The 15,040-nt window shown below is 36.1% G+C and overlaps 1 protein-coding gene across 1 annotated transcript in view; it reads left to right on the top strand.

Annotated features, from left to right (window-relative positions):
• The window catches only part of PIAS1 (protein inhibitor of activated STAT 1), a 119,480-nt gene that overhangs the window by 62,606 nt on the left and 41,834 nt on the right, over nt 1-15,040 (top strand). The window contains exons 3-4 of the mRNA XM_044231254.1: nt 14,563-14,647; nt 14,907-14,954. Of these exons, the coding sequence (XP_044087189.1) occupies nt 14,563-14,647; nt 14,907-14,954 (133 nt within the window). The remainder of the gene's footprint in view (nt 1-14,562; nt 14,648-14,906; nt 14,955-15,040) is intronic.

Here is a 15,040-nt window from a genome sequence, read left to right as displayed (position 1 = left end):
TTTGCCTCTTTACTAGTTATTTCTATTAACATACAACTTCAGGCTAACTTTCCCATCTTAAACGGCTTTTCTCCTAATTTCCTTCTAGCTATACCCCCATTTTCTTTTCCTTCATCACAGAATCCCTTGCCAGGGGTGTCTCAATTTACTGTCTCCTATTTCTTTTCTCCCTTTCTTTCATGAACTGTTTCCAAGTAGGTTTGCACCTACCCCATGCCAAAGAAACTGCTCTTATCTAGGTCATCAATGACTGTAATGTCACTAAAAGCCGTGGTCGTTTCTCAGTTTTGAAGCATCAAGAGAAAAAAATGAAAAGATGACTCACACAGCGGAGTAGTGTGATTCACAACACAAAGAAAGCCAGTAAGGGTATGAAAAGTAGTCAGTCAACTTAGAGAGTAGCCAATGAAAGGCAAATTTAAGACAATAAGATGTTTTTAAGACAATAAGATGTTTTAGCCCAATGTTGCCAAGGAAATCTAGAGCTCTCATATACCACTTACTAAACTTTTCTTGAAGCAGTTTGGCACCTTATACAAAAGCTTTAAGAATGTGTCTATCTTTTGACCTACCCATTCCTTTTCTAAGAGGATGTCCTAAGGAAATAAAGATCATACAGATATACACACACATCAAAGATCATACAGGATACACACACACATGCACACACACCCAGAGAGGGATTGATTGTGGAATGAAAAAATTAAAAATGATATAAATGTCCAGCAATAAGAGATTAGTTGTATTATGGCATATCTCCATAATAGAATATCATGTAGCTCCTTAAAATGATGACAAAGATATGGTTATTGATGTGGAAAGATTTTATTGCACATTTTTAAGTAAAAAGTGTATTCATTGATCTTACACTCAGGGATACACACACACACACACACACACACACACACACGTATATCTAGGAAAATGCCTGGAAGAGTATATATGATAGTATTTAGCTGCTGTAGACTTTTGGATTATATTTCCTAACTTGGAATGGTTGTATTGTATTACCAATAACCAAAATCAATCAATCATTCGATCAGTCAGAAAATGAAAAGAAGTTTTTGCAAAAGAGAGAAGAGAGAACTAACTTCTTAATTATAGTCTATTTCCCATTCTGTTTTTGCATTTAAACATTGATCATCAGACTTGGTTCATAGCTGGCTGGCTTGATTTGGCCCAGTCCTGTTTCTTACCCCACTGGATTTAAAATAGCCTGATGGCCTGCCAGCCGTGAGAGAATAGATAGGCCAGACAAAATATTTACCATACTTTTAGCTTTAAAGTTGCCCAGGAGTCTATAGGCTCATTTGATTAAGTCTGTAAGGAAACCGGCTACTAACTCAGCAAACTATCAAAACTATCCAAAAAAACTATTAAAAAAAAAAAAAAAGACTAATAGGAGTTAAACGCCAGAGGAGAAAGATAATGAAAAGCACAGGCAAGCATACTGAAAATGAGTTTATTAGGAACTTGCAGTTAGGGTATGATAAAATGAAATCAGAGCGTTTTAAGGAGCTGAAGTCTTAACAGTATTGCATGTTACAGTTGTTCCTGTTTCTTAGTATTGGTAATTTTCGTTCTGTGTGAGTTGAAAAATTCACATGTAATTAACTAATTGTTTACTTAAACCTCCCATTTTAAAGATAACATAGTTCGTCAAAACACTCTTAAGTGGAACAGAGTAGAGAGCCCTGATATGGACCCTCAACTCTATGGTCAATTAATCTTCGACAAAACAGGAAAAAATATACAGTGGAAAAAAGACAGTCTCTTCAATAAATGGTGCTGGGAAAACTGGACAGCTATATGTAGAAGAATGAAACTCGACCATTCTCTTACACCGTACACAAAGATCAACTCAAAATGGATAAAAGACCTCAACGTGAGACAGGAATCTATCAGAATCTTAGAGGAGAACATAGGCAGTAATCTCTTCGATATCAGCCACAGCAACTTCTTTCAAGATACGTCTCCAAAGGCAAAGGAAACAAAAGCGAAAATAAACTTCTGGGACTTCATCAAAATCAAAAGCTTCTGCACAGCAAAGGAAACAGTCAAAAAAACAAAGAGGCAACCCACGGAATGGGAGAATTTGCAAATGACAGTACAGACAAAAGGTTGATATCCAGGATCTATAATGAACTCCTCAAACTCAACCCACACGAAACAGACAAACACATCAAAAAATGGGCAGAAGATATGAACAGACACTTCTCCAATCAAGAAATACAAATGGCTATCAGACACATGAAAAAATGCTCATCATCATTAGCCCTCAGGGAGATTCAAATTAAAACCACATTGAGATATCACCTTACACCAGTTAGAATGGCCAAAATTAACAAAACAGGAAACAACATGTGTTGGAGAGGATGTGGAGAAAGGGGAACCCTCTTACACTGTTGGTGGGAATGCAAGTTGGTGCAGCCTCTTTGGAGAACAGTGTGGAGATTCCTCAAGAAATTAAAAATAGAGCTTCCCTATGACCCTGCAATTGCACTCCTGGGTATTTACCCCAAAAATACAGATGTCGTGAAAAGAAGGGCCATCTGTACCCCCATGTTTATAGCAGCAATGGCCACAGTCGCCAAACTATGGAAAGAACCAAGATGCCCTTCAACGGATGAATGGATAAGGAAGATGTGGTCCATATACACTATGGAGTATTATGCCTCCATCAGAAAGGACGAATATCCAACTTTTGTAGCAACATGGACGGGATTGGAAGAGATTATGCTGAGTGAAATCAGTCAAGCAGAGAGAGTCTATTATCATATGGTTTCACTCATTTGTGGAGCATAACCAATAGCATGGAGGACAAGGGGCGTTAGAGAGGAGTAGGGAATTTGGGTAAATTGGAAGGGGAGGTGAACCATGAGAGACTATGGACTCTGAAAAACAATCTGAGGGGTTTGAAGTGGCAGGGGGGTGGGAGGTTGGGGTACCAGGTGGTGGGTATTATAGAGGGCACAGCTTGCATGGAGCACTGGGTGTGGTGAAAAAACAATGAATACTGTTTTTCTGAAAATAAATAAATTGGGAGAAAAAAAAAAACACTCTTAAGTTTTTTGATGATTTGGTGTATCTGCCTTTATTGGAGGAAATAAGTTTTCTGCAACCTTCTGTCTTAATGGTAGTTAGCAGCTCACTTGCTGAAAATACATCATTCCAGCTCTGTTTTAAAAAAATTATATAGTTGTCTAGGTTTTTGTTTGTTTGTTTGAAAAACTAGAGATCTCATTAAAAATTTTAAAGCTAACATTTGTAGATAGGAACTTGAGTTTCACTTTCCCTGAGACAGCAAGAAATATTCTGTAACAGAAAGATGACTATTTTTAGCTTTTCTTTCTGCTGGTGAGGTGGAATAGTGAATATTTTTAGAGCAGTTGAAAGTACAGCCACTTAGTTTAGCTCAGTGTTTCTATCATCAGAATCTCAATAACCTTGTTTATTTTATGTATCTAAGGATTTACCTTCCAGTGTTTTGAGTTATGTAAATTGCAACATGATTCCTCTTTCTCTTTTTAATCTAGTTCATCTCTCTGTGGGACAGTATGTTAAAAAAAAAAAGGTGAAATTTTAAAAACCTAACTTTTTCTCTGCACATTTTGTGTTTTTTTAATTTATAGTTTTTCCTGGTTATTGTGGGCAGTGCTTTTCTTTCTTACAGATGAAATGTTAGTAGTTATAACTTACCAGGGTAAGGTTGTTGAAAATCTATGAGTACGGTAAGCCCTTAATATTCATAAGAGATATTTCCCCATAACCTTTGTAAGTATCCTTAATTGTGAATACCACTAGAACATTTCATCTTTTCTCTAAATTGGAGCATACAGTAAGTGAAAATCTGAGTGACTTCTGTTTTACGTTCAGTGACTACAAGTGTATACAGCAATTCAGGTCATGTTGAGAGGCGGAGGTACTACCTGAAAGACACTAGTCCTTCATCTCCCAAACAGCCAGCAGTCAAACTCTGGTCTTAGCAGAATTTCAGAAGTTTCAAATTACTGTACATTTTAGAACTTTGGAGACCTTCAAGATTGGTTCCAGTGATTCAAAACAGTATAGTAAGTAATGTAAAACCCTGAGACATTAATATAATTTCCTGTTGCAGATATGAAAATAATTGAAGATCTCATATTTAAATGTTACAATCAGTAACTTAAACCATTCACACCTGAACCCATTGCACTCTGGCTTTTGCTCCTCCCATTCCACAGAAACCCATCCAGTGGAGATCACCTAGGACTTGCTGATTGTTAAATCTAGTTCTCAACTCTCATCTTACCTGACCTCAGAGCATTTAACACTGTCCACATTTGCCTTGAAATTCTCTTCCCTTTTTATCAAGGACACCATTTCCCCCTGCTTTTCTTTCTGAATTTCTGGCCATTTCTCCTTTTCTTTCTTTCTTTCTTTTTTTTTTTTTTAAGATTTTATTTATTTATTTGACAGAGAGAGAGATCACAAGTAGGCAGAGAGTCAGGCAGAGAGAGAAGGGGAAGCAGGCTCCCTGCTGAGCAGAGAGCCTGATGCGGGGCTTGAGCCCAGGACACTGAGATCATGACCTGAGCCGAAGGCAGTGGCTTAATCCACTGAGCCACCCAGGTACCCCGATTTCTCCTTTTCTTTTTAAGATTTTATTTATGTATTAGAGAGAGAGAGAGCACAAGTTGGGGGGAAAGGCAGAGGGAGAAGCAGACTCCTTACAGAGCAGTTTGCCTGATGTGGGGCTCCATCCTAGGACCCTGGGACCATGACTCAACTGAAGGCAGATGTGTTTAACCAACTGAACCACCCAGGTGCCATTGGCTATTCCTTGGTTTGAGCCTTTAATGTTGGTGGTTCCTCAGGTTTTCTTGTTCATCCCCCTCCTCCTCTGCCTTTCTTCTGCCTTTTGCTTTAGTCACTGGTTTTTAAAAACAGCTTTATTGAAATATCCTTGGCATATCATAAGCTGCACATATTTAAAATGTACAGTTTAATCATTTTTCCTGTGAAATCACCATTATCAAAATAATGAACATATCCCTCACTCCCCAAAGTTTCCCCATCCCATTAGTAATCCCTCCTTGTTACCCTTTCTGTTTTCACCCAGCCCCTAAATTGAGCTTTCTGTCACATTATGAATGTTACATCTATAGATTAATTTGCACTTCCTAAAATTTTATATAATGGAATCATGGTTTATATACTCAGGGAAAGGTTTCGATCTTCTTTTACTAAGAGTTATAACTAAGACTTACCCGTGTTGTATCAGTAGTTTATTCCATTTTATTGCTGGGTAGTACTTCATTATATATATATAACACTAGTCATTCATCTGTTAATAGACATTTCGGTTGTTTCCAGTTTTGGATTGTTGAAAACAGACCTGTTATGAAAATTGAGACCCAAACCTTTGTGTGTTTATATGCTTATATTTTTCTTGGGTAAAATGCTAAGGAATGGAATAAATGGGTATTATGATAGATGTAGGTTCAACTTTTTATACAGTTGCCAAGCTATTTTTGAAAGTGTTCCCACCAGCAGTGTATAAGCTTCCCAGTTACTCTTTGTCTGTCAATACTTGGTGTTGTCGTTTTTAAAATTTTAGACATTAGGGGCGCCTGGGTGGCTCAGTGGATTAAAGCCTCTGCCTTTGGCTCAGGTCACGATCCTAGAGTCCTGGGATTGAGCCCTGCATCAGTCGGGCTCTCTGCTCATTAGGGAGCCTGCTTCCCCCTCTCTCTCTGCCTGCCTCTCTTGCGTACTTGTGATCTCTCTCTCCCTCTGTCTAATAAATAAATAAAATCTTTAAAAAAAAATTTAGACATTGTACAAGGTGTATATCTCATTGTGGTTTTAATTTGCATTTCCCAGGCTAAAGATGTTGAGCATCATTTCATGTGCCTATTGGCCTTTTGTATATATTCTTCAGAAAGGTAGCTGTTCAAATTCTTTGCCCATTTTAAAAATTGGGTTTTCTTTTTGTTGAGTTGTAGGAGTTCTTCATATATTTGAGATATTAAACTCTATCAGTCTGTTTGCTAATATTTTTTGCCATTCTTTGTGTTGTCTTTCACTCTTTTTATGTCCTTTGATGTACATTTTTAATTTTAATGAAGTCTAATTTATCTTTTTTTTTTTTGCCTGTACTTTTAACATCCTATTTAAAGAAACCATTGCAAAATCCAAGGTCATAAAAAAAAAATCCAAGGTCATGAATATTGTTTCCTTCTAAAATGTTTACTTTTTAGCTCTTAAATTTAGTCTTGGATCCACTTGGAGTTAATTTTTATCTATGATGTTGTAAGGTAGAGCTCTAACAGCATAATTTTGCCTGTGGATAACTAATTTTCCTACCATCTGTGGAAGAGACTCTTCTTTTCCTTTCCCCATTTAATATTCTTAGCATGCTTGTCAAAAATCAGTTGACCATCGATGTGAGTGTTTGTTTCTGGGCTCTCAGTTGTATTTAATTACTCCGTGTCTTTCCTTGCAAATTTTTGTGGAGAACTGTTGTTTTGAGTATCTTAGTACGCTAACTCTGGAAATCACATTCTCTCTCTCTTTAGTGATTGCTTTTGTTACTTGTCGAGGGATGCAGCTGTCTGTTTTGTATAGTGATTTTTCTATACTGTTCCCCCCACCCCCTGCAAAGTCTGTATTCCTTGTTGTGTATGGTTTGTGAATTGTCTGTTCCATTGTGTCTTCAGTCAGCCTTTGATCTGACAGAGATTTTTCTAGATGTCTGGATGTAAAAAACCCAAAGTTTGTGTATCTCTTTAAATCTTCTGCTAGATGCTGGCAGGGAAGCTGCCGAAGCTAGAGCAGGTCTTGAAACAAAGGGCAACTTGCTGCTCTGTTCCCTTAGGGAACTGCCAGACCGCCCAAAATGTACAACCCCAGATTTTTGGAAGATCTGGTTCTTACTGTCCATATTAGCCCTACCAGCCTCTCTAGGAACACAGCCCACATTTCCCACAGCCACAGTGGGGCTCAGAAATGGTGTGGATAGTTGCTGGATCACTGACATAGCTTTTTAAACAAATTTTAGCAGTCTTGTCTGTCAAACTCCCATGGTTGCTGTAAGTGGTCTGATCAGGTTTTAGAGTTCTGAAATCACTAATTCTGATAGACTTTGCCCCAGCTCAGTGGCTATTTTAGAGGAGGGACTAATCTTGGAGCTTCCTCTGTGATGTTATTTATGACCTATTTCAAATTAATGTTTGCATATGGTGTACTATGTGATTTGAAGCTCTTATTTTTCCTTCCACATACATGGACATCCAGTTGTTCCAGCATCATTCATCGAAAAGAGTATTAATTTTCAACTAAATTGCCTTTGTACCTTTGTCAGAAATTAGTTCTCATGTATATGTGGGTATATTTTAAGACTGTTCTGCTGCATAGGTTATTTTTATACTCTCTTGACACCATTATCATACTGTCTTAATTACTGTACTTCTGTAATATCTTAAAATCAGCTAGTGTTAGCCCTTCAGTTTTGTCTTCTTTTTTGAAGTGGTTTGGTGTTTCTAGGTCCTTTGCATTTCCAAGTGAGTTTTAGAAGCACCTTGTCAATTACTGTCCCCTCCTCCTCAAAACACCTAGCTAGGATTTTAATTGGATTACATTGAATCTACTGATGGGTTTGGAAACAACTGATACCTTTTGATCCATGAACACTGTATATCTCTTCATTTATTTGAGTTCTTAATTTCTCTGAGTAGTGTTTGGCATTTTTAAAGGTCTTATACCTCCTGTGATATTTATTCCTAAGTATTTCATTCTGAGGGGATGCTATTGTAAATATGTTTTTAAAATGTCAATTCCTACTAGTATATACAATTTGCTCCTAGTATATACAATACAACAAATTTTTGTATATCATCTTTACCCACTAAATTCACTTATTCACTTATTCTAAATAGCTTTTTATAGATTTTTTACATAAGTCATCATACTGTCTGTGATGGGCAGTTTCACTTATTTTCCAGTCTTGATGGTTTCCTTTTTCTTGCCTTGTTACCTGGGCAAAAATCTCTGGTACATTGTTGAATAGAAATGATGAGAGTGGTTATCATTACCTTGTTTCTGATTTTTTGGGAATAGTATTTAGTCTTTCACTTTTAAGTATAATGTTGGCTATAAGTTTCCCATAAGAATTCTTTCTTGGGTTGAGGAAGTTTATATCTCTGCCAGCTTTGCCAAGAGTTTGTTTTTTAATCCAGAATGGATGTTGAATTTTTGTCAGAGGCATTTTCTACATCTACTAAAATGACATTATGGCTTTTTTTTTTTTTTAAAGTTAATCTGGTGACTTGAATGTTGGATATTGGTTCCTGCATTCCTGGGAGAAATCTTACTTTGTTATAATGTATTATACTTTTTAATATATGGTTAGATTTGATTTGCTAAAGTTATACTAAGAATTTTTGTGTTAATGCTTATATGAGGTTATGGTTGATAATTTTTTAATAATATCTTTGTCTTGTACTGGAGTAATACTGACCTCATAGAATGAATTGAAATATATTCTCTTCTTTTTAATTTTTTGGGGGGGAGACTTTGTTTAGAACTTGCATTACTTCTTTTTTAAATGTTTGATAGAATTATTCAGTTTTTTGTAGCAATTTGTGTAGAACTGTTTTTTTCTTTTTTCTTCAATATTTGGTAGATTTCCCTGAGAAGACATATGGGCCTAGACTTTTCTTTGAGGAAAAATATTTAACCACAAATTTAGTTTCTTTACTAGTTAGAGGACTATTCATGTTATCTGTTTCTTCTTGAGTGCACTCTGTTTGTTTCTGTTTTTCAAGAAATTTGTCTGGTTTTTCTGAGTTGTCAGAATTTTTGTTATAAAAGTGTTTGTAATAGTTCCTTGTATGTTTTTAATATGTAGGATCAGTAGTGATGTTGCCTTTTACTCCTGATATTGGTCATTTTTGTCTTCTCTTTCTTTTTAATTTGGCTAGAGGCATATCAGTTTTATTGATCTTTATAACGAAACCACCTTTGGTGTTACTGATTCTCTCTCTCTCTCTCTTTGGTGGCAGAATGTTTTATTATATGAGCATTCTCCTTATTTATTGGTATTTGGCATAAGAATAATCTTAATGGGGGGGTGCCTGGATGGCTCAGTGGGTTAAAGCCTCTGCCTTCAGCTCAGGTCATGATCTCAGGGTCCTGGGATCAAGCCCTGCATCTGGCTCTCTGCTCAGCTTCCCCCCCTCTTTCTCTGCCTGCCTGCCTGTCTGCCGACTTGTGATCTCTGTCAGATAAATAAATAAAATCTTTAAAAAAAGAATAATCTTAATGGGAACTGTGTAACTATGTGATGAAAATGACAAAACCTTAAGGATATGAATAAATGGAGGCTCCTGGGTGGCTCACTTGTTAAGCATCTGCCTTTGGTTCAGGTCATGATCCCAGGGTCCTGTGATTGAGCCCTGCATCAGGCTGCCTGCTCAGTGGGAATCCTGCTTCTCCCTCTGCCACTCCCCATGCTTGTGTTCCCTCTCTTGCTGTGTCTCTCTCTGTCAAATAATAAAATCTTAAAAAAAAAAAAAAAAGGGATATGAGTAAATGGACACAGGGTACTACTCCAGTATAGCAAGATTAAAGATATAAAGATATAAAGAGGTCAGCTGTCAAAATAATCTGAAGGTTTATTATAATTCTACTCAAAATACCATTAGGTTTTAAAAATCATAGCAAAACTATTCAGAAGTTTATATAGGTGAATAAATATTTTAAGTTGATGTTAAAGTTCTTAAAAAAGAATGGGTGGAGAGAAACCTAATTATAAGATATTAAAACATAATGAATCTGTAACAGTTAAGAACTAGAGTGCCAGCACCAGGATAAGAAAGACCAATGGGAAGATAGCCCAGAAATGGAATATGTTGGATATAAGGATTTAATATATGAGAAAGGAAACACACATCCATAGGGAAGGGAAGGATTATTTAACATATGGTGCTAGTATAATGGTAAGCAATTTGGAGTAACAGCAATTTAGATTTTTTAAAATATCACATACTAAAATAAGTTCCAGATGATTAATAATTACATAGAAACAACAAGTCAAAAACCTGAATTATATATTGATTGAACCTAAGAAGGGAACAATTAGAATTTGTAAAGGAGGGGTGCCGGGTGGCTCAGTGGGTTAAAACCTCTGCCTTCGGCTCAGATCATGATCCCAGGGTCCTGGGATTGAGCCCCGCATCGGGCTCTCTGCTCAGCAGGGAGCCTGCTTCCTCCTCTCTCTCTGCCTGCTTCCCTGCCTACTTGTGATCTCTATCTGTCAAATAAATAAATAAAATCTTAAAAAAAAAAAATTTTTAAAGGACATGGTTGACAGATGAGATTACATTAAAGTTTAACGTGTCCAAAAATGTAGCCAAATGAAAAAAATACAGTAGACTGGGGGAAATATTTGTAGCAAATTTCCATAGGTTAATGTTCTTATATGTGAAATCCCTATGCAAATATAAAAATGGGTGCAGGACAAGATTGGACAATTAACTAAATAGGAAACCAAACAAAAATAAACAGGGAAAAACTCTTTAACACAAATTAAACTACTAAGGAGTTAACCGTGATCCACCCATTAAATTAGCACAACTCCCATGCAGGCCAGAGTAGGGTGCAATTAGTAGATGCATAAATTACTGGTGGTATTATATATAATGTTATAATCATTTGAAAATCACTTCCGCAGTGTGTCAAGATTCATAAAAGTCTTCATACTTTTTGACCCAGAAATGCCACATCTGGGATTTGATCCAAAGAAAGTAATAACTACCCCCTTTCAAAAAACAAACATGAGCCCAAAGATGTTCACAGAGTTGTTTCAAATAATGTAAAATTAGAAACAACCTAAATAGCTAATCAGGGGAGTAATTAAGATTTTCATTATATCCCGTAGACCGAATACAATCCCATAATTAAAATATGGTAATAGAGATTATAATTGAAAAATGTAATAAGGGTGATGTTTTTAAAAGTGAACTTTCAAATTGTTCATACAATTTGATATAAAAATGACTAAAAAGAAATAATGTTAAATGGTAAACAGTTATGATAAAGGGATAATGGGTCATTCTTTTCCTGTTTTCTGTGATCCAGTATAATGCTAAACTGCATGAAGAGAAGTATACCACTCAGATTAGGGGAGCTAATGAACCTGTATTATGAGAAGAATATGGGCTTTAGAGATGTTTAGATATGAGTTCCAATTCTGCTTCTACTTAACCTAGTCTGAGGCCTTGACAGTTATTTAATAACTTTGAATATCAATTTCTAAGTCTAAGAAAGGAGCAGATACCTTTTTTTTCATAGTTGTATAGATTAACAGTAGTAGTAGTAGATTAACAGTGGTATAGTTGTTGATAAAAATATTCTTTAAGTCCCATCATATCTGGAATAATATATCAGTTTATAAACAACCATAAATCTCAGTGGCAAACAAGGTTCACATTCACTGAACGTTCACTGGCTTATGTTATTTATTAGGTACAGATTGGTTGTGGCTGTGCTTTATGTTCTTTCCACTCTAGAATCAGGGTGGACTGGAACTAAAGGTGGTGAAACTAAAGGAGAACTCATGAAGGCCTGCCTAGAGGTAGTATACTTCCATTCACATTTCACTGTCCAAGGCTAATGTCAGTGGCACTGGAATAATCTTATTTAGAATAAGCATATATACTATGACAGAGTGTTTCCAGTTCTTGCTGTTGGTTTAAGGTTGTGACAGCCTGAAGTATGTCTGAGGGTTAGGATGGTGAGTAATTCTGCACTGTCCCCAGAAATACAGTGAGAAGGGGTGAGAAAGAAGGGCTCATTAATGCTGTCTAAAATACTTGAAGAATGGCTGTCCCTGGATGTGGTGTATGACACTGATGGGTAGAAATTACTGCATTATGTATTTTGACTCAGTATAAGGGCGTGAGGAGGAAAGCAGATAGAAAAGGAAATTGTTGGTTGTTTTAAATATCTTACCTCATTTATATTCTTCAGAATACCTCTATGAAGTTGTGTGTGTGTGTGTGTGTGTGTGCTTATGTGTAAATAAATATTGGAGGAGGAAACAGTCACAGTACCTATGATCAGATGGCAAGTAAATGGCAAAGCCATTTTGGAATCTAGGTTACGTGACCTCATCTCTTTCCACTAAATTTTGCTACTCTCTGTAGGGTTGCATGCTTTCTTATAATTTAACTGTTAATATCAGCCATCTTCTGCCTGACAAGGTAATGGCCACTTTCCTCCCACCTCTCAGTGGGTCCAGACAAAGTTTGAGGAAAGGTTGAAAGGAAGGTTGAACTCTAGATTGGTGATCTGCAAACTTACGTGATCAAATGCACCTCTCAGTAAAATAAGTTAGCGCAAGTGTGTGTGTGTGTGTGAGAGAGAGAGGGGGGGGGGGGGAGAGATATCTATTAAGCTATTATACTAATATTCTATATGTTATAAAGAAAAAAAGGTTAAAAAGTTAAGATTTTACATACAATTTTAGATATTTTTATAAACTAGATCAGAGATTTCATGTACAATCTCAACTTTTGAAACTTAAATTTACAGGTAGGTAGGTCCTTTTTCTTATATCCCAGTGCATTATCTTGTATACCTTCTGAGATGCATACCCCTAACATTAGAAGTCACTGTTGTGGATGATACGCTGGACTCCTTTTTCAGTATGAGGATTCTGTGATTCTTTTTGGCCTGAGTTTTTCTGAAGGGGATAATAATAGCAATAGCTTAATTGCCCTTAGAAAAGTTTTTAAGATAGTCTGTTACTGAGACAAAGTTTGTCACTGGCATTCATTCATTCAAATTAAGCCTGAAAACCACATAGATGAAAGGTGCCTTTCCAGATAAATTGTAATAACTTCATGAGCATTACAGTCTAAAAGAGTATGTAAGTAGGGGTTATTACGAAGTAATAAACCTCATTTCTGTGTGTGGCACAAGCAACTGTCTCTTTATTTTAGTCATGTCTTTTTTATCTAAATCTGCATGTGTGTGTCTAAAACTTACTGTACTCACACATTCTAAAATGAATCTGAAATTTTGCCTAAAGAGAAATATGAATTTTTATACTTGGGAAATTATTTTAGCACTGCATTAGAGTGGAGCCAGAAATCCAAATTAGACCAAGCCTACTGGATTAAAATCTTCATAGAGAGATACCCTTTAAGAAGGAAAGGAGTTACTTGCATTGTTTGAATGAGGAAACTGCTTTTCTGCATTCTTCTAGTCCTTGGTTATCAGCCATTTGCCAGGTTGGTACCTCACAATTAAGATAACTTTCTGGTTCGTAACTCTTTCTTGGGAAAAAAAGAAAAAAAAAAAAGCCTTCCCAGTTCACAGAAAGCAGAAATGCAAATCTGGCCTTTAAAAGATGCTTCTATATTGAGATGAAATTGTAGATCAGCAGTGATCTTTTCCATTTTTTTTCTCAACCTGATACATTTTGTAGATTTTTTAGTATGACATACTGCAATTTGGTGGTAATTGTAGGGGAAGTGTTGCTTACAAGTCAGTTCAAATCCCATTTAAACAAGAGATGGCCAAATTCAGCTACTTTTTCTGCATGGCTTTAAGTAGCCCACAGGCCAGGATTTCCTTGATAGTAACTTTTAGTGATCCTTTTGTTCTAGAAAATTACCCTGAAAAGTATAGTTTAAATAGTTTGGTATTTTTAAATTGTCATATTCTTTAATTCATTCAGCAATCATTCATTGCTTCTTTGTGCTAAGCACTGAGGAAACATTAATGCTGATTTTTTAAGTATGTATGTAACTGGTATAAGCCAATGGAATTATTTTTGCTCACAGCAGCATGCTGCAGGAATCCCTGCTCTTACACAGACCTGCCCTTTTTGCCTGCTCTCTTGTTCTGTTCTCTCTCCCTGCTCCCCTTCCCCTCGCTCCCTTCTTCTCTTCATTCCCTTCCTTCCCCTCTTTTTGTAGCTCTTCCCTTCTTTGAGGTAGTAACCACAGGCAAATTCTGAAGTCAGATCATCTAAGTTTAGGAGAAAACTAGCTATGGTATTTACTGTATAACACTTGCATGATACAGTTAGGCAGGAGCTGGTAAAATTCATATTTTGCCTTAAAGACCAAATGTTACCTCACCTGTGCAGATCTCCAGATGTGTATATTTGTTACTTAGCTCAGAAATCACGTGTCTTTAAATGGGTTTATATTTTTCTATTTTAGATAAAATTAATACAAGCATGTTTTTATGCATGTGTGCTCTTCTATATGCACACATTTATATGATTAGATAATTTTCAATTAGTGTTTCTTTGATTAAGTATTTTCTGAATTTGAATCCTGATGGCTTTTGGAATTAGCCATTTTGGTGCCTATTTCTGTTACATTACAACTGGCACATTACTTACTTTTCAGTGCTTTAATTGCCTTGTTATCTAACTCTAGAATACATTCCAGTTAATTAAAGTCATGTGAATAATTGGGCTTGTTTTTCTTTTTTTTTCTGGCTGCTGTGTTCTCTATTGATGAATTTGAAGGTAATTAAAAGTATAATTCTTTTCTTCTTTAGCATCAGACAACAGTCAGCGCTTTCGAGAAACCTGTTTTGCATTTGCATTGACACCACAACAAGTGCAGCAGATCAGTAGTTCCATGTAAGTTTTCTTCAAGTGTATCTTGCAGTTTGGCCTTTGAAACCAATAATATCTATAATAAGTGATTTTTAAAAACAGTGTATTGGGTGAGTATTAGTGCCATGCAAATAATTAGTATTGAAAATGCTATTACAGTGTTAATCTGAAGAACAGTTATATCTCTGATAATTTGAAGAACTTCTGGAGTAACAGTATCTTTGAATTAGCTGTCAAGTACATATTTTAAAAATAATTACGGTTCTTACCCTGTCTTTTCTAGGGATATTTCTGGGACCAAATGTGACTTCACAGTGCAGGTCCAGTTAAGGTATGGTATTAATTACAGTATATATATCCAGTGTTTAAAAGTTAATATTCCTTAAAGATCTTAAAAATTATGTAATTTTCAATAAG

The sequence above is a fragment of the Neovison vison genome, chromosome 13 (assembly GCF_020171115.1).
Source record: "Neovison vison isolate M4711 chromosome 13, ASM_NN_V1, whole genome shotgun sequence".
NCBI lineage: Eukaryota > Metazoa > Chordata > Mammalia > Carnivora > Mustelidae > Neogale > Neogale vison.
Note: the sequence above shows the minus strand (reverse complement) of the source record. Positions and strands in the feature narration are given on the sequence as shown.